The sequence below is a fragment of the Astatotilapia calliptera genome, chromosome 19 (genome assembly GCF_900246225.1).
Source record: "Astatotilapia calliptera chromosome 19, fAstCal1.2, whole genome shotgun sequence".
Taxonomy (NCBI): Eukaryota; Metazoa; Chordata; class Actinopteri; order Cichliformes; family Cichlidae; genus Astatotilapia; species Astatotilapia calliptera.
The window spans coordinates 19,870,269-19,892,965 of NC_039320.1; the positions used below are offsets into that span (position 1 = coordinate 19,870,269).

The 22,697-nt window shown below is 41.8% G+C and overlaps 2 protein-coding genes across 2 annotated transcripts; one reads left to right on the top strand and one right to left on the bottom strand.

The window, feature by feature from the left end:
* The first annotated feature begins 3,928 nt into the window (after window positions 1–3,928).
* Window positions 3,929–6,805, top strand: marcksb (myristoylated alanine-rich protein kinase C substrate b). Its single transcript, XM_026152037.1, has 2 exons — window positions 3,929–4,178; window positions 5,227–6,805. The coding sequence occupies exons 1-2, from the start codon at window positions 4,083–4,085 to the stop codon at window positions 5,785–5,787; spliced, it is 657 nt and encodes a 218-aa protein (XP_026007822.1). The 5' UTR covers window positions 3,929–4,082; the 3' UTR covers window positions 5,788–6,805.
* Window positions 6,806–9,769: 2,964 nt separating this feature from the next.
* col10a1a (collagen, type X, alpha 1a) lies at window positions 9,770–14,595 on the bottom strand. The gene is made up of 3 exons (XM_026152929.1): window positions 14,515–14,595; window positions 14,046–14,163; window positions 9,770–12,255 (listed from the first exon to the last, which is right to left on the bottom strand). The coding sequence occupies exons 2-3, from the start codon at window positions 14,146–14,148 to the stop codon at window positions 10,415–10,417; spliced, it is 1,944 nt and encodes a 647-aa protein (XP_026008714.1). The 5' UTR covers window positions 14,149–14,163; window positions 14,515–14,595; the 3' UTR covers window positions 9,770–10,414.
* Between the last annotated feature and the right edge of the window lie 8,102 nt (window positions 14,596–22,697).

Genomic DNA, 22,697 nt, shown 5'->3' on the forward strand with positions numbered 1-22,697 from the left:
CTGCAGCTTCCGCCAAGTACTATCAAAATAAATCTCCTGGTTGGCAAAGCTTTTTGTAAAAATCGATATTGCACGAAAGCAACGCTAAAAGGCATGTTTGTGGAACCAAAATTAATTCAAGGTATTTCAAGATTTAGTAGTTCCACTACTTCTTATCGCTTTCAAACAATAATAAACCACTAAAATACTTATTTAGAAAAGTAAACTGCTAGGGTGGTTTTATTTTGGGCAGCATATGGTGTTTTATTGTTGGGTCTGTCTCTGGTTGTCTTGACGCAGATGTTATTGCGTACGCTTGATGCGGATCCACACCGACCAGTAGCTTCGACTGACACCGCTTTCCTCCAATGAGAGATTACAATGTGTGGCCGGGCACCTCCTCCTCTTTGGAGTATGACTGAAAAACGGGGCAAGGTTGGCAAATTCTCTGTTTTTGTTCAAGTAACGTAGAGCTCTATTTAGTAGCTTCTTTCGCCTTTTAGTGCGAGTAAAACACAGATGCACAGATATGATGCAAAATGAAATTCAACACATCTGTAGCGTTTTTATTTATTGAAATAATTAAAGGGATCAGTGCAATTATATTATATAAATACAATTATATATAGTTTGCATGAGTTTTTTGTTTGAAAGACTTAAAAATATTTTAAATAATTGTTGATATTTTTTTATTATTATTTTGATGAATATCAGACAGAGAGTATACAGTACACACATGAAAATGTGTTTCTCTTCTGTTGCGATAATGACACACCAGCAAAATTTCAGCATTGATTGGGAATGTTTTGTGAAAATTAAACATGCAATGAAGACAGTAGTCATTCAGAATTGACCACTTATGCTTTAGTAATGAATCCCAATGCTGACCTCTAACCTCCATTTACTTTGCATTCCTTCAGTTTCAGACTTGTTAACCCATTCAGTCCCAACACTCTATGAGGAAGCACTTGGCGAGAGTGGGAAGGAAAACTCCCTTTTAACAGAAAGAAAAAAACATTCTGTACGCTACCTAAAAATGGAAATTAGGTCTAGACAAAAGACAGATTAAAACACTTATTCATCCAAAACACACACATACAAACAACTGTATGTCCAGATGAACAGAATGAGCTTTTTGGGAAATCAGATATTCATCCACTGGGTTGTGAAACTTCAGGCTATCTTCAGGCTACCTCTGCCGTAAGTTTTACCCTTATATACAATCTAATCAAGATGTGTGAAATTCCTTTTAGTTCCTTGTCCAAATACAATCCAATCTGTACAATCCAAGTGGATGATAACAGAAAAACGATTCCCCTAAATAATTTTATCTACACATACACCATGCTCCCTTTTCTTTAAGTACAAGTGCTGTTCAGCCCTTTGCCAAGGCAGGTCTGGCCAACAGGTCCTATGTTTGACACCTATAGTCTAAATCAATCACATGACTTCTATAAAAGGTTTTAAAATGATCACAGTGACAATGTTACACTGAATATTGCACTTGAAGGGAAGTCCAATAAAGTTACAGTACTTTTGTTTCCATGCGTACTGCACTAAAGTAAGAGTGTTTCAGTGTGCATCCATCAATCATCTGTGTAAGTCCCCTTGTGCTTTCAAGCCCTGACCCGCTGAGGTACAGAATCCACAAGAGCTCTGAAGTTGTCCTGTGGTCTGTGAACTTGACTACAGACTGGACTTCTGGGGATTTTGGAGGCCAAATCAACACCTTGAACTCTTTTCCATAGCCTTCAAACCACTGTGTGGGTGCACTGCTATCAAGAAATGCTGCTGCTGTGAAGAGAAGGTGGGCAGTACATGTCAAAGCAACGTCCACATGAAAGTCAGATCGCAGGATTTCCCAGTACAACATTGGCAGGAGCACAAAACTGCCTCCATTTGCTTGCCTTCTCCTCATCCTGTTACCATCGTTTGCCCAGGTAAGCAATGTATAAGCACCCTCATGTCACTCTTACTAATGACAAATGATTTGGATATTTTCATAAATAAATTTCATAAATTTCCTCCATTCACTTAACATTCATTCAGTTTTTCAGCTGTTAGTATTTATCAGCTATCTATAAAAAATGATAACATTTTTATTCACAGTAGTCACAAATAATGACTTGCTCATATACACTCTGACATAAAGACAGGAGCTAAAAACCAAACCTGCCACTGCCAAATGAATAAAAATAAAAGACAATAAAATTAAGAAAATAAAGAAAAAAACAAAAGAACAGCTCGCCGTAATTATACAGACTTCAAATTTCATCCATATTTTGTGGCAGCTGGCTAATTGGTTCAGCTCTTCAGCTTTAATAGGATATGAAGAAACTCACATTTTGTCTGTTATATGTGTCTGACCAGAAATATTCATTAAAAAAAAAAACTCAGGATAGCAATAGTTGTTACTGGAAATGAGCTTAAAATGCTTCATGGTTCTGTATGTGAGCTGTATACTCCCTTGGGTTTTAGCATGGCTATTAACAATAAAAAGAAATAAGTGCTTTTATACTAAAACTCTATATTTTGTATTTATTTTTATTTAACTAGGATAGTGTAACTACTCTATGAATTTGACAAAAGCAAACAAATGATCACAATAAACTGTGATACTGATAAATGTAGATGTTGACTTAAAAATGTGGCCTGTTAAAAAGAATGAAAGTTAAACAAACATCTTTATGCTTTCTCCCCATGTTATCATATTTATGGCAGCTCATCATAATTATGCTACAGCTTTGCATTTAATCAAAATATAACAACAATGAGTGTGGCCTAGTTAGGCTGCTGAGGGTGGGTTAAAGAAGGCACCCTAATCCACAAACTGCTGAGTGCTTTGCCGGGCTGTCTTCACTCCACTCTCACCCTGCTTCTCCACCTCCCAGAGTCACCATCTCTAAAGCCCTATTCAGCAAATGCACTGCCTCTTCCTTGCAGCCATTTTGGACTAACAGTAACCATGGAGATGTGGGTCATGCAGCTCTAGCAGAGAGAGGAGACTTGTGGCTGCTGGTGGAGTTAGAGCACTGCAGGCTGCTGGAGCAGACAGCAGCAGAGAGCCATAAACTCTCATTATATCTGGGTCACTGGGATGCTCCCGCTGCAAGGAGCAGACAAGACACTATTATGCAAGAAGAGGGATAAGAGAAGTTTTGGGCACATGGTCTTATAGTAACAGGGGATGTCTGTTTACTGAGTGGGGCGTATGTCAGTAGGGTGCCATGATGACATAAGGTGAGACCAGCTGAGTGATGCTTAGTCAACCCAGCCTTCAGAACATACTGTTGTTTGGAGGGCTTGCATTCATTTACAAGCTGTGATGAACAGTTTTAGGGCTCTTTGTTGCAGCCAAATTAGGCTAAAGTGTAAGCCGTGTTTTCTATAAAATATTACACATATGTAAAAAATATACATGATTGCTGTGTTGCACACAATCGCCGTTATCATGCACTTAGAAATTAGACAAAACAAAATATTTACCGGTACAGAGAACAGACGTTTTTCAGTGCAAATCAGTGGCCATGTTTATGTGCAAGCAAATATTTTGCACTTTTCCAGGGGAGAATCATCAGATATGTCTAATCTAAACCTTGTGCTCAATATAAAGCAAAACATGGAACATCAAGTTTCTGGGAAAAGAAAAGAAAAGAAAAAACAAGTTGTAAGCCATGTTGTTGTGTCTCTCCTATTGTCCGTGCCCCCCGCCCCTCCCCGCCAGCCACTCCATGACCTCCCCACTCTTTGGGATTTCGGACTTTTGATTGGTGGAGACCGGATTGCTTTGTCGTCATAGCCCCATTGCCCATTCATCAGCGGACTTGGGCGTTGTACTCCGCATCTCATTTGCGGCGGGGCCAATTTCTCCATTAAGGAACTCCGTTCGGGGGAAAAAAATCGAAAGAATTCGCGTCTTTCGCACCTTAGCTACTTTTTCCTTGTGCAAGCGCTCGCACGTCCCTTTGTGGTCATCGTGATTCCGTGCTGATTCCTCGGTTGCAGAAGGGGGAGTCGGCTTTTGACTTGATTTTTCTGGGGAGGAAGCTTGCGGTCTTTGTTCATTCATTTCATCGGTTGGGTCCCTTTGTTGGAACAAAAGCATGGGAGCACAAATCTCCAAAACCGCTGGAAAAGAGGAAGCCGCCGTGGAACAGCCAGCAGAAGGTGCAGCCGTTGCAGCAAAAACGAACGGACAGGTAGTTTTGTGGGCTTTTTTGTTGTTGAAAAGAATGATTCAGATCTTAATTGCGCACGCGGAATTTTGCCTCAATTTAGCAATGTGTTGCGTCAATGGTGTGCTCAATGTTCCCTGTAGCGCATCTCCACGCTCACCGGCTTTCAGGGAAAGTGGCCACATGTAGGCCTGCACGTTTTTCACCGGCAAATGCACAGTTTCAGGTTATTTTCTCTAACGCATTTAAACTATATATTAAAACTTTTAAGTGAAATCATTTAAATTGATACACAAATGTATTTTTTTTTTAATTCATCCTACAAAAAAAATGCCTGAATGTTGCTGCACAACTATTCCAGTGAGTGATGATCGCAGAATTATTTAAAAATCGTTTTCTTTTTAAATTGTTTGTAAAATAATCGCAGCTGTTCTGCGGCTCCTGTGTCTAAACATTGCGCCTGTGCTTATTCATTTGGTTGAAATGTGTGCAGCAGGGGTTTGTGGCCGCTCTCAATGTGGCATGGCCATTTTAAAAAACGGTACCACGCCTTTGTTGCCAGATTGACGAAATGAGCCACGGTTTTTTTTTTCTTTCTTTTTTTTTGTTGCAGACACGGGCCGCAGAATCCGCAAACTATAAAAAGCAGAAAAGAGTAGGATGAGCTAAGTGCATGAAAATTTTAAAAATGGTGCACATTGGTGGACTACACGGGGCATTTAAAGGAAGGGATGAGATGATGGGGGGGGGGGGGGGGGGTTGCGAATTCCTATGTTGTTTCCACTGGCTTCAATCTGAACGCCACCTCGTGGATCCCGGTTGTACTACCGTCTAAGCAACTAGCCTACTGCTGTAAGCCACAGATCTGTCGTCACTCTCCTGGTAACAGATGTTGTTGCAGTTTAAGGAGCTTTTTCTTATTGGTTACTGCTAGTCTGTGAGTATAATTAAATATCACAGGACACCAGGCTTTGCAGGGGATAGCCCTGCACACACTTATGAGTGTGTTTGACCTAATGAACTTAAATAAGTGCATGTTCAGTAATTTCATTTTTATTCTGTTTTCTTCCAGGAAAATGGCCATGCCAAGACCAATGGGGATACCTCTCCTGCTACAGAGGAAGTCAACAAAGCCGAAGTGCAGGCCAATGGAAGCACTCCTACTGAGGAGGCACCAAAAGAAGAAGGTGAAAAGGTAGAGGGTGCCGAAGCCAATGGAGAGAAGGAGCCTGCCGCCACAAATGGAGAAGCTTCTGCCAAACCTGAGGAAGGCACTCCGTCTACTAGCGAGGATGGCAAGCAGAAGAAAAAGCGTTTCTCTTTCAAGAAACCGTCCTTCAAGCTCAGTGGCTTCTCTTTCAAGAAGACCAAGAAAGAGTCCGAAGAGGCGACAGAGGACGGTGCGGGAGCAGCAGCAGAACCAGCCGAAGGGGAGAAGGCGACATCTGAGGCACCTACTGAAGAGGCCAAGCCAGATGAGGCCGGCGAGGAAGCCAAGGAAGCTGCAGCTGAGGAGCCAAAGGCCGAGGAGGGGAAGGCAGAGGAAACCGCAGGAGAGGAAAAGCCAGCTGAAGCTTCACCTACTGAGCCAGAAACGGCAGCCAGTCCAGAAGCCGCTGCTGCCGCCGAGTAATCCTGCTGAACCAGACAACAGAATGAAGGAGACAATGTAGCCCATCTGAAGGAATGCGAGGACTTTGTCTAAAACCAGGGATTTTTTTTGTTTTTGTTTTTTTTGCTTTAGTGTTTGTTTACTACTCTGCAACCATCTCATCCATAACTGCAATGTCCCTGGCAGTGATGGACAGGAGGTGTAATGGAGAGTGTGCTGCTTCCTCACTGCTTATTGGTGCTTGCATTTGTGATATGGGTGAGTGTGAGAGTGCAAATGTGAGTGGGAATTTTTTACTTTTTTTTCCCCCCTATTTTTTTTTTTTTTTCTACATGAAACCGTGACTGTCAACACGTTGCTGAATTTGACACATATTTAATCAAAAGTGTTTGGTGCTGGGCAATTGGATGTAGCAGCTAAAGCTGTGTCTGCAAGATCTGACACATTGTGGTATTTAAAGGGAAAGTCCAAGTCTTAAATGTTGTCATTGCAGTGCACAGTTGTTTACAACTCTTGAAGCTCAACACTCCTGTGAACACAAACCATTCCTGAATGAACTAGATTTAGTCAACTGTTAAAACAGTAGGTGCTCATCACTTTCCATTAGATTCCACTGTTTCCAAACTCTGTAGTAATGCACGTTGTATAGACTTTGATATTACTGGTTTTATGACTGAGATGTACCTAAATGACTGAAGTTTTTAACAGATTACCCATTGTAAATGAAGTTTTCTTGTTTTTTCACCATTTGTAAGATTGAATAAAATTGGGAGATGTTTTAAGCAAGTTTCGCATCAAGCTGTGATGACTACAATGCCTACAATACCTAAAAATCTACACAAGAAAGCACATAAATCTGTGGTTGGGGGTACTGTCTTTAAACAGCATTGGGGTTTTTTTTGTTTTTTTTTCTCTTTTTGTTTTGTATATGAAACTCACCTTATTCAACATGAAATGTAACAATATCTGCAAACTGGTATTAAGGTGTTCAGTTTATTATATGTGAGTACTGCTGAAGAATAAAGCAACAAAATGTGGATTGGCACTCTTGAGCTCCTTTATTTATGTTTAAAAAGCATAAAAACACCACTGCTGCCCTTTTATAATACCCATCATAAATCTGGAGAGGGAGTGGGAGAGTTTAGACTGGTATTCAGAGCTGAGGTCGGCTGCTGTAGCCACAGATATACAGATTCTTTGTTTCACAGCACCATCGTGTGGTGCACTGAAAGATTTCACACATACAGAAGGCTTTTTTTTTTTTTTTTTTTTTTTCTTTTTTGTTAATGCAATGAGTTGTATTTAGGATTCTAAGTATTTGTCTGCTAAATCCAAACTGTAAGCTAGTTCCTCAGGAGAGGGGTCTAGATCTGCCCCCTATCCTACTTTTAGAAGCCTTGAGGGGAATGATTTTCAATTCAACTCAGTTCAATAAAACTTTATTGATCCTGAAGGTTGACCCGAAGGAAATTAGGTTAAGGCTGCTGACCTTTTGCCAGTGCCATCTTACCCTTCCGACCATACATACATTACACAACATCAACATAAACTAAATTTGACAAAAGTCTTTGAGGTAATACTCCAAGATGTTAGAAGAAAACTGCAGTCCTTGTAATGAAGAGGCGACGGTCACTTATTTAAATATTCACCTCATTTACTAAATTAGAGCAAAAGTAATGATAAATTAGCTGGTGAAGTTGGCCTTTGAGGACCTTGTTGCGTTTAAGACAGGCACATTTCTTTCCCTAAAACAAACTTAATCTGGAGTGAACCTAAAGTGAGATATGATTGCTGCCCAATAGTATTTTTAGTGATTTACCAATGAAGGAACTACACAACATAATTGTGCCACATGATTCAGGGTCAGTGGCGTTGCATCCGAACTCAGTTTCTGGTTTTGGACCATAAATGATAGTGTTTGAAACAAACATTTTTACGACGTCTGGAGGTTTAGTGTCTTTCGCAAACAGCATAGACTGAATTGATGCCTGTGCGAGATTCCTTCCATGAAACCCCATAAACACCAGAATGTTTTTAAGAGTGGAGGAGAAAGCAAAACACTCCTGCAGGGTGTTTTTTTGGCAGCACACAGCTCTACCCGTGCACATTTCAAACCCTCTATTTCCTTTGCACCCACTCTAACCTTGGACACCGTAGCTCTGGCCACCGCAAAAAGAGTGTGTTTTACACATAATACTTCTATTTCTGCTTCTTAAACTGCTTGTCCATTTTGGTCAGGTTGTTGAGAGACGTGCTGCTTCTTGTAACACCCAGTGTTCCTCACATGCTGCCATACACACATCTCTCTGCATCCTACTCAAGAACATCTGGTTCCTCTTTGCGTTGCTTCTTTCTTTCCAAACAGATGCACAACTGTATAGATAGACATACAAGGTGAACCTACTAACAAAAATATATCAAAGTAAATTATTCTTCGTAGTCTCAGCAGATAATTTTAGAGTGCGGCTTGTGGAGTCAGCCAGAGGCAGCTCTCCATCTGCGCTGTCCCACCTCATTGCAACAACCACAGGCCATCTCCAAATGGAAGTACCCTCAGATGGCAATCCCCAGCAGTTTACTTCAGCCAGCTTCCTCTCTTTTCTTTCCCTTGGGCCCCTCACCTAACCACTGTCACGCTCTTTCCCCCAAGCGAGATCAAACAGCTGCCTCCCTGCCAAAGGACCATCCCTGTCCCTCATTCCACACCCAAACTATATTCAGCACTCTCATATTGAGGCTTGCATGGTAGAGTAGCCTTTGTAAACTTTGGCTGCCAAGCAGGCAACTGGTAGCCATCATGTGGAGAGAGATTTTTTATTTAATCTATTTTAGCCTCTGTTTAGGACCATGTACTGCACTGAAGTATGTGTGAATTTTAAGCACTTTTTAAACACATATACTGACTACAAGCTGGTTAAATTGATATGATCAATGGCAAATTTGTGAGAGAATCTCAACTTCAAGGGTAGACTAAATTAGCAATGGTTGGTCTTACATAATAATAATTACTATTATTGCCTAAGAGTTAAGACTGTGTTGAAGAATAAAGGTGGTCATACCATATATTGACTTTTAAGCTTGTTAGAAATGTTCAAACTCTGTTTTCCCCTTATAAACTGTATATCCATGTATGTTTGCACATGTCTGCTGCACCTATTTCCCATTTTCTCAGCAAAATATAGAGAAATGAGGGGCGGCTTTTGCACAGTGCTGCATGTAGTTAATACTGTGCACAGGATACCAATTTATGGTGATACATTTAACAAAATGACCACAAATGAATAGAAATACATCATTATGTACATTATATATAATTATATAAGTTACATTACACTGAGGACAGTAAGTCCAACAGTAACGTTGGTAGGAAGATCCATTTTATAGTACCTGATACTTCCACTTCACATTTGTCAGCCAAAATTTTGCTTACAAAACCCATATGAGTGCTTAAAATTAAAACGTCTTGTTACTAACAAATAATGGCATGGTAGTCCAGTGCTTGGTTTGAACCTGCTGGGTGATTAGAGCCTCGCTGTGGATTGTTCATCTTATCCCTGTGTCTCTGTGGGCATACCTGTCCATGGTACGCCCCGCCTTTCTGTGGTAGTCAGCTGGAATAAGCTTCCATTAAGTAGATGAATGCATGTTGCTGACTTAAGATGCTTCATCTTAGGTAACTTTAGTATTAATAATATTTATATTAAATTACTTTTGTATTTTTTCACAATAACTTAGTCTTGTGTTGAACCTGTCACAGATCACAATTATAACTTGATTTCTTGTTTTAATTTATGAATCTGCAGGAAAACTAAATTGGATTAGGGTTTTATTTTTTTACAGAACTCAACCAGTGCTTACAAAATACTCAAAGTGAGTTGACTCTTATGACTGTGTGTCTTCTTAAGCAGTTTTTGTGTTGTTTTATGTGCCTCTAACTGAGTTCTTTTTTAGTTTTCAAATTAAATGAGCTGCTAAATAAAAAAAAAACTTCTGATACAGAACATTCATTAAGACATCATTTATTTTGGTCATTATGGTTTACATGACACAATGTATGTCCAGGGATACAACGATGTTGCTGTTAAAACAGTTTGTGTTTCCATGACAGCATTTTGGTGACTTATTTCGTCATAACGGTCAATTTGACCATTACCATTTCACAATATATTCAAGTCACATTTAGTACAACAGGTTGCACAGAAAAAAGTATTAGGGTACTTTTAATAAGATTATTGGTAACCCAAACAAAAAAACTGAAAGAAAAAAAAAAACAAGGTTGTATAAAAACAAACAAAAGCAGACAAACACTAAATTAAGAGTCACCAGTTGAAGTCAGTAAAAGGAACAGAATGGAAAAGAAAAAGTCAGGACATAACACAGTTTAACATCTCAATTTCACATGCTGTCTCCATTAAAATCTCACTGGTAACATTGTGGATTGCTTACCCCACCCCTGATCACCTGTGTTCATAAATTAGTTTTCCTTCTTCTAAGCACCTATTTCTTGTAGTTTTCAAGTCGAGATGCAACTATTTCTCAAAAATGGTGAACTGCCTGTCTGTTAGGTTGAGGAAAAACGAACAGGGAGTTTAGTTTGAGAAATGGCAAATTTAGTTGGTTGGCTTTCGGAAACTACTGAATCAACGTATCACGTTGAAGCGATGAGGAACCCAGAGAAAGAGCAGTGGACATTCTCTGCAGCAAAGACGCCATTGGCCTCATCGTCAGGGATCTGGACGTAAACTGTATCCTGCTCATCGAGCAAGAGGACAGCACTACCAGACATCTGGTCAAGGAAACCCTTGTTGTACTCATCATAAGTGAACATAACAGGCTGGCCATTCTTGTACAGAGCCACCAGGGCATGAGCTCCATTGACATGGATGCTATAAGAGAAGAAGTACACTCCAGGAACCTGGCAAGTGAAAATGCCTGACTCAGGGTCATAGTGATTCTCAGCATTATACACTATGTGGTCAAATTTAATGGGGCTGCCAGCAGGAGGGTAGGGGGTGGTCAGAGCTGCAGTGAAAGCAGACATGGGGGACTTCACCATAATCTCGCTCACTTCCATGCCCTTGCCCTTCTCAAATGCAACCTCACCTGGAGGGCCAGGGGGACCAGGAGGGCCAGCTGGGCCAGGTTCTCCATCAGAGCCGGGCTCACCAGGTTGACCAGGAGGACCCTCAGGTCCAGTGAGACCCTTAGCAGCCAAACCAGCGGGGCCAGGGGCACCAGGGAGACCTGGGTGTCCCTTGAGGCCTGGAGCACCAGCGGGACCTTGAGGCCCAGTAGGTCCTCTTGAACCTGGTGCACCATCTGATCCAGAGGGACCTTGCTCACCTGGGCGACCAGGATGACCTTTGGGTCCAGCAGGGCCTGGGATACCTGGGGCTCCTGGGGTACCTGGGGCACCTCCATTTCCTTTTTCACCTGTGGGTCCAGTTTCCCCTCTGGCCCCAGCAGGACCAGCTGGTCCTGGGTAACCCTGCTTACCTTGGAAACCCTGTGCTCCCTGATCTCCCTTGTTTCCCTTAGGTCCCTGAGGACCAGTTGCTCCTGTGTCACCTTTAGAGCCAACAGCACCAGGTGCACCTGTGAAACCTCTTTCACCCTGAGGTCCAGTAGGACCAGTTGGGCCAGTTGCACCAGTAGCACCAGTATATCCAGTTGGACCTTGCTCACCCTTTGGGCCTGTAGCACCAGTGCTACCTGTAGCTCCCCTTTCTCCTTTCTCTCCATTTGCACCTGGCTTTCCATATCCAGGCACTCCAGGGGCACCAGTGGATCCAGTAGGTCCCTGGTTGCCTTTAGGGCCACTTGGACCAGGCAGACCGGGGGCACCATTCTCACCTGGTTTACCTGGAATACCAACACCTGGGGCACCGGTGTGTCCTTTAGGTCCCTGAGGTCCCATGGGACCAGGGGCACCATCGCTACCTGGGCTACCTGATTTTCCTGGCTCACCTGGGGAACCTGGTTTTCCTGGCTTTCCAACTCCAGATGAACCTGTAGCTCCAGGTGGACCCATAGGCCCTTCAGGTCCTGTCTCACCCTGAGGTCCAGGTGATCCCACCCCTCTATCACCCTTAGAACCTGGCAGTCCAGGGATACCTGGATGTCCTTTCAGACCAGGCTCTCCTCTAGGTCCCATTGCTCCAGGAAGACCTGATGGTCCAGGCTTGCCAGTAGCAGAGAGGCCAGCAGGTCCAGGGCTTCCTGGTGATCCAGGGACTCCCCTAGGTCCTTGAGGGCCAGTGGCTCCAGTATCTCCCTTCTCACCAGAGTCTCCAGGCCTGCCAGGTTTGCCAGGACCACCTGGAGATCCAGGTTTACCAGCAATGGAGCGGCCAGGAGATCCAGGGGGTCCGGGAGGTCCTTGAGGTCCAGCATAGCCTACACCATTTTCACCTGGTGGGCCAGGAGGGCCAGAAGGTCCCTCGGGGCCTGGCTCACCTGGAGGACCAGGCTCACCTGCCACTGACACCACTGTGAAGAGTTAAAGAGAAACCATCATTAGTTCCATTAGCAAACAACAAAAAAACAAAAACAAAAAACAAAAATGGACACAAAGTAACAAAGTGAAAGAAATCTCTGTGTGTATGTTCAGGATACCTTAAGTCTGTGCATAAAATTCAACCACTTATTTCAAATTAGGGTCTGTTTAGGATGTTCAGTAACTCTGACTGCATCCCATTCAAGGGACAAGTGCTGGGTCATGGATGTTCTGGCCAACTCTCAGTGCTTAGTGTGTTTGAGTGTGCATCAGTTTTGCAGCGTTCACAAGCAATATGACTTTCAGCAATCAAATATGAGCTGAATTTTAGCTTTTAAGAAAACCTCTCTACATAATGTTCTTCATTTTTTAAAATGGCTGAAACATGATCGACTAATTGATCCAGAAGGCGGGGCATGTTTAACTCTAATGAAGCAATGGTCTAACTTGTGAGATACGCCCACATACAACTCACCTATTGATGTACAGATATTATAAGATGTTACATGCATATTTTATTTTGAAGCAACCCCTTATAAACAGATGCATGTTTAGTATTATTCTAATAATTAATTTTAATACAGAAAAAGCATAACGTAAAGAAATATGGCTGCATGTAACCTGCTGAATGACTATTTTTAATACAAAGTACAGGTTTCAGATTTTAATGAGAGCCTTATGATTTGTTTAGGAGCTACTCAAGCAAAATAAGAGGGAGCTCTTTTTTATTTGCTGCCTTAATGTGGTCACATGGGTTTGAGTGTAAAAGGCTCACTCCTTGGCTTATTCTGATTTAGTTTGGATAAAGCCAAACAGATGTTTCTACTTTTGCGTTAAACAGGCGCACCCAAACAAACCACACTGCTGGGTGACTGGACTTTAATTGTCAGTGTGAAACTAAAAATAACCCTATAACAGCTACTTTCTCAAATAGAAACAGCAATGAGCTGATGACACAAAAGCGACACTTCACATTTTGCACTGCGTTTGGGAAACACACAACCTCTCTTTTTGTGTTTGGCAAAATAATAAAAAGAAAAGAAAATCAAACGTAACTCATGTTAACAATTAAATAAATCGCTTGCTTAACAAATAGAGCGAATAACTCTGCCAGATTGTAAACAGAATTAAAGTGCCTTCCTGTGAAACGTGCGCAAAATAGAATAAAATAAAGTAATAAAACTGTTGCTAATGTGAATAACTCGGCTCACTTAGTCATAAGGGGTCGCCACAGAGAAAAGCTCCGCCTGTTCGATTCCCTTCTTAACAGGATTTTTTTTTTATCTCCTCCAGGGATCTTTTGCTTGTTTGGGGAATGTTTAAACCACTACACTACGGAGCTAGCGCTTTGGGTGAATATAAGGATACAAATATACAGGAAATGCTACAAAAACTACAGAGGGAGATTTAATCTGGTGATTTAGAGGAAAACAAAAACCTGCAAGCTCTGCTTCGTGCAAATAACCTGCAATTTCCGGCCTCACTGCGTGATTGGAGAGGCATGCAACCTGTTGTAGCCAATCAGAGAGCAACACTGGCCCAGAGCAAGGTGGAGTTCAGCTTTCAAAGTAAAGTGCAGCTGTGCCTATCATCTGTCAGGCTGCTTACGGTACCTCTATTGGTCAAAATAGCTATCCCCCTCACTGAAGGTAAGGAAATCCTGCCATACAGCGTTGCTCAAATAAGACCAACTTTATGGAAGAAGATCTCCCATAAAGTTGATAGGCTGTTCGTGAAGCTCACAAACTGATTGAACACAGGGCGAAATGATGCGTATTCTTACCATGGCTCTTCACAGGCATCACCTTCCTCACTACGTAACCCTTTCCGTGGGCTGCTGCAGAGGCCACCACAAGGAGGAGGATGGTCGCTACACGTATGTCCATCTTGCAAGGTCAAACCTGCAATGGAGGAGGAGAAGAAGAAGAAAGTCAGTACATCTGTTTTCAAGGTATAAAAAGTGCCATCAAGCTTTAGTGTTTGTATTAGTGTGAATTTTAGAGAGCCTGAAAACTTTTCTGGTACAAGAACATGCTTTAATCTTTCTTACAGAAACAATACTAGACAACAAATAAGAACAGAAAGCACAATTTTCTATTTCCACACTTCAGGCTCATGTATTACAAATGAAGGTAAAAGGCAGCAGAAGTTGCTCTATTTTTCTCCAACCAGTCACAGGAATGACTGAAGGCCCACACAAAGCCCAGATGTTGACAGCACTCCCCTAGAGATAGAGAGGAAATTTCACATACCAGCATCCAACGAGAAGAACCAAACTCCTCAGCACCAGTGAGCTCCCGGTGCTGCTGTATATCCTTAGGGTAGGAGCACAACTGAGGATATGCTGCCCTCCAGTACAATGATGTGGGTATTTATACCATATCTACCCTGCGCATCATTAAAAAAAAAAAAAAAAAGCCCCCACCACTCAAGTACCTCCCTCCTCCAGCTAGGCTGTAATTAGCAGAAAGATCTGCCCAAAGCGGGCATGTCACATCAGGGTTCCTCCATGTCTTGAATATCCAGACACATGATTATCACTTATTTCTGTCTTCTCCTGAACTATAAAACAATAAAAAAGTATACTTTTGCAATGGACAAAAACAATCTCAACGAGAGCAACAAGGACACCTTTCATTTTCATCTTGGTTACATGCATATGGCATTTTACAGGAGGCATTTAAAAATCTGCTCTGGACATGTTTATGTTAAAATTCCTCTTTCTAAATATGAAAATATCTTAAGGTAGTCAAAACAGACAGCTACTGTAGGTCTGTAACGGCACCTGTATAGCTTCACAAAGCGTGCTTTGAGGATGTATAGTGCACTATATGTCTCATCTCCAAATTTACATCTTGTCCAGCCGACTGGTGAAACTTGTCTTTACCTGTGCCGTCTGTCTGGACACCTCTATGCCTGCATGATAACATAAACAAGGGAAGTGGTGGGGAAAGCTTGCCTTCATGAAAGGTACAGTAGCTTTTGTGGAGTTTGACTGAAATGAACTAAAAATATTTTTTTCACTGATGTGAAGGCGTCATTTAGGAGATTCGTATATTTAGTTCAGTACATTTCCTGGGTATTATTATTTGGTCAGCTTGTTATGTGACTAATAGAGGACAAAGTAGATTTCATTTCAGCCTCTATTTCAAGATGAACACTTTTTCTTAACTTGGATATTTTTGTATGTGTTTCACCCTCAAAACAGCTAATAAATCTATATAAAGAGCCACTGGGAAAGGCATTTGGGCTTGTTTCTGTGCAGTCTTGTAAATGCACTCTAGTGTAGCAGTGTTTGCTACACTAGAGTTCACTACTCCTGTTTAAACACCAGAGGGCAGGTTTTACTGAGGTACAGCACCTATCCCTGGAGTGAGGTACCGCTGCTGTAGAGAAGGGGCCATGCTCCTGTGGTCACTTGTTATTTTTGGCCGCCTCAGTGCATCATCAGAGGTTTCAGTCCTATCCCTACAATAAAAGCTAGTTCCTGTCAAAATGTTGTATTTCCTCACTCCTGTCCTCCAGTATTATCCTCCCTCGCCCTCACCCTCCACCTTGTGTTGCTTACTTTGAGATGTTCCAACTGTAATTTCTCAGTTTCACCCCAGCCACATAGGAAATGCATACACCCAAATAATCACATGTTCTCAAACACACAAGTAGCCATAAACGATGTGTAGGGTAGTCCATGGCCCATCCCAAAATCTCCTTGGTGAATGGCGCAGCCAGTTATGGCACATGTTCTTCCTGTGTTCTTATAATGTATATACATACTGCTGACAACATGTGTATATTTGCAGAAATGATGATGAACTGCGTGATTGAGGGCTTCAAAATGTTTCTACATAAGGCGTCTATACTACATGTGACCGTGACTGGCATCTTCCACCACATATATAATTAAAGATTCTACAACATGGGTTGTTGGAACCCCCTTTTTAGTAAATTAGACCAAATTATCTGCAATTTTCCAAAGTGCTACCTTCACCCGGCTCATATCACTTAATCACGTTTGGCAAGTATTGTTTAAGTTCACTCTTGCTGTCAAATAAAACGTAATATAATTTGCGATCTTCATTTTCAAATATTTGAAATTTTGCTCATGAAAGAGTTGGGAGTGATAGCTCGCGGCAAAGGTGTAGACTGACTACCAGAGGCAGTAAAATGATAGAGAGAAGTTACATTGCATTTACTTGAAGTGTGTCTCAGTTGGAAGGAGCAGAGCACTTAAGCCAGTTATCACTACTGGAAGTTTTCCTTTTGAATGTGCATGTTTAGTCTTGCTTCATCAGCTTTGGAAAATCAGGTTTCTCCTGCAAATATACAGCAGAAGGTTTCTATTTTGATGAAATTACTGGTGAATGCCACACCAACGCCACATCAGTGTGCCACCAGTTTTGTTCTATGTATTTTTTTTAAAGTTATGCTCTATTATTTTAAAATCTCTTTATGCTTGTGCCCTAGGAGGAGGCCGAGGCTTTCCGGCTTTAGTCAGATTTAGATGAAAGAACAGAGCAAAGGAGGGTGGAGTTAGGATTTTGTATGTTTAGGTTCAGATCATTTCAGTTTATGTTTTTTCAAACAAGGCAAAGCCAATGCGAAAGAGGCTCTCTGTTTTTAGTCTGTTGTTCTGAAAACAATGATTCATCTCTTTATGCATGAAAAAAAACTCCCATCATGCATTTGCATGTGAAGCGACAGGAAGGCTCATGCTGCGCTTTGGAACCAGAGCTCATTTTGGCTTGAGGAAGACTTGAATTGACAGTGCAATTTTGATGTTGTTTATAACCTTGCAGCATATATTTTTTTTGCTTTTCTTAACACGCCACTGCACTTATTCGAGAAGGACGCAGTGTCCTTGTGCCTTCTAGCAGCTGAATTGAAGGCTGTGAAAAGTACATGGCAGAGCTCTATCTGCTCTTCTCATTACTTCGCCGCAGCAGCTTGATGTGGCTGGCAAGCCTCATTGTAATAACCATTAGGAATTAGGTTAACGGCCTTCAAACTTGAGGTAGTGACGTCGCTTCGTGCTTATATTCCTTGTGAGCCCCCCACTGTAAAACACACACATGCTTTCAGTTTTGTGTCACTTTGTACCCTTGATATGTGACATCAAATATTTTTTTTACTGAATTTAGAAAACAGAGAAAACAGCTAATTATGCACACGCCCAAAGTCACTGGGAGCAAGTGAAAGCTGAATCGCTCCTTGTTTTAAGATCGCACAGATTTTATGGCTGTTTTTCATGTAGTTTAGTGACAGCAGTCATTTAAGGAGTCATTTGAGGTACTTCTTGAGTATTTGCTTTTTTGGTACTTCACTATCCAATAATTATTGCAGTATTTATTTCACTATATTTGTCTCACAACTCTTGTTAGTAGCTTTGCAGTTTCAGATTATTAATGGAGTCATATGTCAATGCTTTTTTATTGCATAACACAGGGATTCATATATACTTTTTTTTATTGCTGCTAGTGTCCAATCAGAAACTCTTATTTTGGAGCATAACTCTTTGTAGATTCTTCATATGCCCCACAAAACAAACATGGGCTGAAATAAGGATAAAAACAAGCATGGGAAGCCATGACAGGGCAAAGTTTCTTGCCTGACCCTTCTGCAGAGGACATGAACTGGCATTTTGAGGCCTTGCATGTTCTTCAGGCCTTCATCCGTATCTAACAACAGCCTGTGGATTTCACTAAAATCCCCAGAGAGTAGCTGGACAGCATTACTGGCAATGCTGGTGATGTTTGTGCCTGTACTCTGCAATGATAACAGTATTTGAGGGAAAGCTTTTCGCATTTTGTTTCTCTTTCTGTGCGCTCCACTGCCTAGGAATCGATGTTTTTGGTTTCTTCGACATTCTGGCCGAGGCTCAACCCACACCCAGCAGAGGCACATAATTGGTGGTTGATGTAAGGGGGCCCGGGCCGAGCACGTGAGTTAAAGGCTAAAGATACACCATCACTGCTGGGATACAAATTTAATGTTTCAATAAACTCCACGGACCACTAAAAACTACTTTAAACTTTATGAATGGCAGCCTTGACAGGGGCCTATGTGAGTGATTGGTGGGGAAATTATAGGGTCCTGAAAACAAACAGGGACCCAAATGGTGCCGGAAGCGTAAAAGTAACTGAAAAATGGCAGCGGTAGCTTTAGAGACGAGAGCTGGTGTCTGGGAGGTCACCAGTTTGAAATCCAGAAAGGCAGAAAAACTGGGGGGATGAATGAGAAAGCGCCTGTTGGGTGTTCTTTGACAGATGCCAGGTGTAAACGCATGCACGTGTTAACATGAAAGCTTTCCTCAGCCAGACACCGCATGGTAATCTAACGTAAATTCTTTTGACTTTAGGGTGTTTTACCCCCGTAAACACACTACATTTGCTGTGTAATTAAGCCGATAAGTTGGAAATAGTTTGAAATTTGTGCTCACTGCCTGCTTGTGAAGGTATCGCCGTTCTGGCTGTTGAAGCTGGTGAGACGCACTTCTGAAAATGAGGACTTGCTTATTGCCAGTGAAGCGAGTCGAATGCTACTTGATTTGATTGCTTCTGTTTCCATAGTTCAGTATGCTGTATGTTTACTTATAGAAAGGTCTGACTCAGCTGTCATTTTCGGGCAGCTTTCTTTAGTTTTGCAGAGGAAATCAGGCCTTCAGAAGTGCAGCAGCCAGAAACTAATTGAATGAGTACTCAGCCAGACAGTTTATGGGGTGCTACAGGGCACCCAATTTACTTCAAAGGTAAAAAGGTCATAAGAACATACAGATATTTTTCGCATGCTTGTTGTGTCCTCAAGCGAGGAGGCGATCTTTGCTCGTTATCGTTTTTATCATGAGGTTGTTTTTTGGGGGATTGAAACAAACAAACGGTGAAACAGAGGACAGACTGCTGAGACTATCTGTTTACTGTGGGATCATTTAAAGATATCAAAGCGAAATAAAACGACCTTAATGGGATTTTCAGCGCTTAAGCATAGGTGGCAGAGTCCTGTATTTAAGGATAATGACTAATCCGCTACATCGTGCCTGTGAAAATTTAGGGTTTCACCGTCTGTATCAGTGAATGCAAGAGAATCTGTTAGAGTGTGTGTGTGTGTGTGTGTGTGTGTGTGTGTGTAGGAAAGTGCTTGTGAAAGGCAGGAGGAGCAGAGGTGGATTTATTATTTATTTGTCTTGTCTGTTCATAATCACATCTGAGTTGAACGTGTGGTGGGGGAATGACACTTTGTGTGCTTCAAATCCAGAGTGACAACCAAGAACCATGTTTACACAACACAATGTCACCTCACTTGCTGGAGCAGATTGTTAGCACTGCGCCATTATGACCGCTGGAGAGACAAGACAAGTGTTGTTTCTGTACACTATATTTGGGAAGAGCCATGTCTGTCTCAAAATAAGTGTTGGGGCTAACCTGTGAGTTAGCACCCACACAATTCACAAACCTTATATAAAGACACAGCCACAGGAAGTTAGCTAGAGTTTAATGTACAGCGTGTCCAGAACAATGCCGGGGCCGTGGCTCCATCGCTGTGGTTTTGAGGTTTGTTTTGCTGGCTGATGAACCCTGTGTGGGTTGATACTTTGACTGGGCCTGAAACAGTAACCCTAACTGTGTCTAAATGGGAACGAGTCCACATTATAAAACACTAACAAACAATAGTGTGCTGTCTACTTTCTATAAAATATAGTTGCAGTAAAAATAATAGTGCACACAGAGTTTTCTCCTTATAAGGTTTAAGTTTGTTATTTGGTTTGGTTGATTCGTGATGAAGTATTGACCTGACACAGTGTCTGCAGGGATAGGTTTCAGCCTCATGGTGAACCTGAGTGATGTATGGATGGATTCGACTGTTCCCTTTAGAGGTCGCCACAGCGGGTCATCTGCTTCCATCTCACCCTATCCCAGCATCCTCCTCTGTCACACAAGCTTCTCCTGTTCCTTCACTACATCCTTGAATGTTTTCTGTTCTTCCTCTTTTCCTTCTGTCCGGCAGCTCTATCGTCCCAACATTTAAAGTTTCTATTCTCACTAACATACTCCTACCTTTCCTTCCCTCATGCTGCCTTACAACATACCTTCCCTTCTTCTCCTCCTCTGTATTCGGCCAACAGTAGCATAGTTTCCACCATCACCGTCTTGGCCAGCAGCACCATTTATCCTTGCTTGAGACCAGGACTGGGGGCACACTGGATAGTGATTTGCAAATGAGTTTTATATTGTTTTGTACTGTAGGCTCAAACTTATTAAACTGGTTATTCCAGTTTTTTTATACACAGTCTTTTGTAACGGCTTCACCCCCTTAGTTGCTCTGAGTCAGTGCAGCATTGGATCCGAGTTATGTCATTGTGCTTTGTTTATTTTATTGAGTTTTATTGTTTGTAATTGGAAAAGAAAAAAATAAAGTCCGATCACCAAACGGAAACTGACACATCAGAAAAACCAGTAATGAAAGACACACACTAACCTCTGCAAAATATTATAAAAACGACAAATATGCAGCTGGTTTGTAAACTGAACTCAGATGTGACCAAAAATCTGAAGCGTTGCCATAAAAAACCAATGTGAAAGTATTCAGTTGGCTGGCTATTTGAAAAACAGTTATTCAGACGAATGGCTCGCTGCAGATGTTTTGGAGTTTGTTGTTGGTAATCCACAAACACAAGAACATCCCAGAATAAGTCAGGAGGAGAACACACAAGCTGGCAGTTGGCGTCTCATTGTGTTTGTTTAAGGGGGTTTTGGGACCAGACTTTATATTTGCAGAATATTTCGAAGAGACGGGCCAAAGGTGGATCCAAAAACATTTGTATTGAGTGAGTTTGTCCAGAGCTTTACATGGGCCGGGACTGTGGAAATGGAAAGCTGTCTGACACAGCAAGGGTCCGAGGTATTTCTTCTTCAGTGTATCGTTTGATCGCCTACTATAAAGGAAAATATAGTGCATTAAACTTGCCTAACCACAGGTCATGTGAGACCGTCCCTGACATTTAGACAAAACAAATCTGTAGTGAAACTGTAAGAGAACTTGTAGCCTAAAATAGACAATTCTGACTAAATGTCCACATTTAGTCAGAATTGTATGATGTAGTGCCCGTGTCTGCAGTTCTGCATGATGCTGTGAAATTACAAGCAATTTAAACTTTTTTTCCTGACAAAAAACATGGTTTAGTACATCTTTAAAGGAGCTATTAGACCCAAATTTACATGAAATGAGCTGTTGAAACACCAAATGCTTTGCAGGTAACTTGGAGTTCAAGATGCTGTACAAGGAATATGCACGCTTAGAACTTAGAGGCATATAACATTTTTTGTGCGCTTGTACATAAAATTCTTACTTGCGTGACTAAACCTTAGGTGCCTGCTGGGAGGACTTGTAGCCGAGCTTCTGTGACATCCAGCGGATTGAAGCTAAGGAAACAGGATTTTATAATCTTCTTGGAGGGTCTAGATGATTTATTTTTCCTACAGCCAGTAATACATCCAGCATTGCAAAGCAGAACAAGGAGTTTGTCATTTTGTTGAACCATCAGTTTCGCTTTGGAGAGTCGAGTTCACTGTGAGGGCTTGTCCCCTCGCGAGCAGAGCCAAGTGGTCTTAAACACAGAAAGAGTGTGAGTCATTGTGCTCTGTAATTTAGGCACACTGCAGCTGTCTTAAGTGACCACGACTGGAGACCTGTTAACCGGCCCGATCCACATGTAAGACTTTCCTTTCCTGTTAACGTAATAATTATAATGTCACTTCCAGCTCTCTCCCTCAATTGCAGCATGTATAGCTTTAACTGCAATGACAGCTTGCTGCAGGATCTTTCTAGGACAGGCCTGATGACTATTTTGGGTTTCTGACCTTCTTTCCCGACAAAGAGCCTCTGTTAATCTCTTCTATAATCTTTTTTCTGGATAATGCATCTACTGTAAATACTATTTTCCAAGGTTATGGGCTTTTCTCTTAAACCCTGTAAATATATGTCTTCCTCTATGGCAGTGAGCTGGAGCTGGACAGTCAAGTGGCACAAGGTGAACTGCTAACTCGGCTGAATGGGACACATAAGACTTAAAAGACTTTCCAATTTGTCTTTTTCTCAGCTATTTACGGTTCTGTATTTCAAACAAAATCTCCAAATGTGGAAGTCTGAGGTCCTGTGGTGAAGGAAGAGAGAATTACAGTCTTAATACTGCTGCGCTTTTTCTGCTACAGTGTTTACATTGGTCTAGTCACTTTCTGGTTTGCAACAGCATGTGGTTGAGTAAAACTGTGGTTGTTGCTGCCGCTGCTGTTTGAAACCCATCTTATTCCAGACAGACAGGTGGACTCTGTCTGGAAACTCTTGCAGTCGCATTTAGATGGCAACAGCTTTCTCAAGTGGCTTTCTAATAAAGGGATAGAACATTTGATCAGACATGTTTTCCCGTAAATGGAAAACCCCCTCA

What these genes read in the sequence shown, in the direction of transcription:
- marcksb (XM_026152037.1), top strand. Translation starts at nt 4,083, where the DNA reads ATGGGAGCACAAATCTCCAAAACCGCTGGAAAAGAGGAAGCCGCCGTG. An exon ending in CAGCAAAAACGAACGGACAG is followed by an intron (nt 4,179 to 5,226) that starts GTAGTTTTGTGG and finishes GTTTTCTTCCAG; the next exon opens with GAAAATGGCCATGCCAAGAC.
- col10a1a (XM_026152929.1), bottom strand. Translation starts at nt 14,148, where the DNA reads ATGGACATACGTGTAGCGACCATCCTCCTCCTTGTGGTGGCCTCTGCA. An exon ending in GATGCCTGTGAAGAGCCATG is followed by an intron (nt 12,256 to 14,045) that starts GTAAGAATACGC and finishes AACTCTTCACAG; the next exon opens with TGGTGTCAGTGGCAGGTGAG.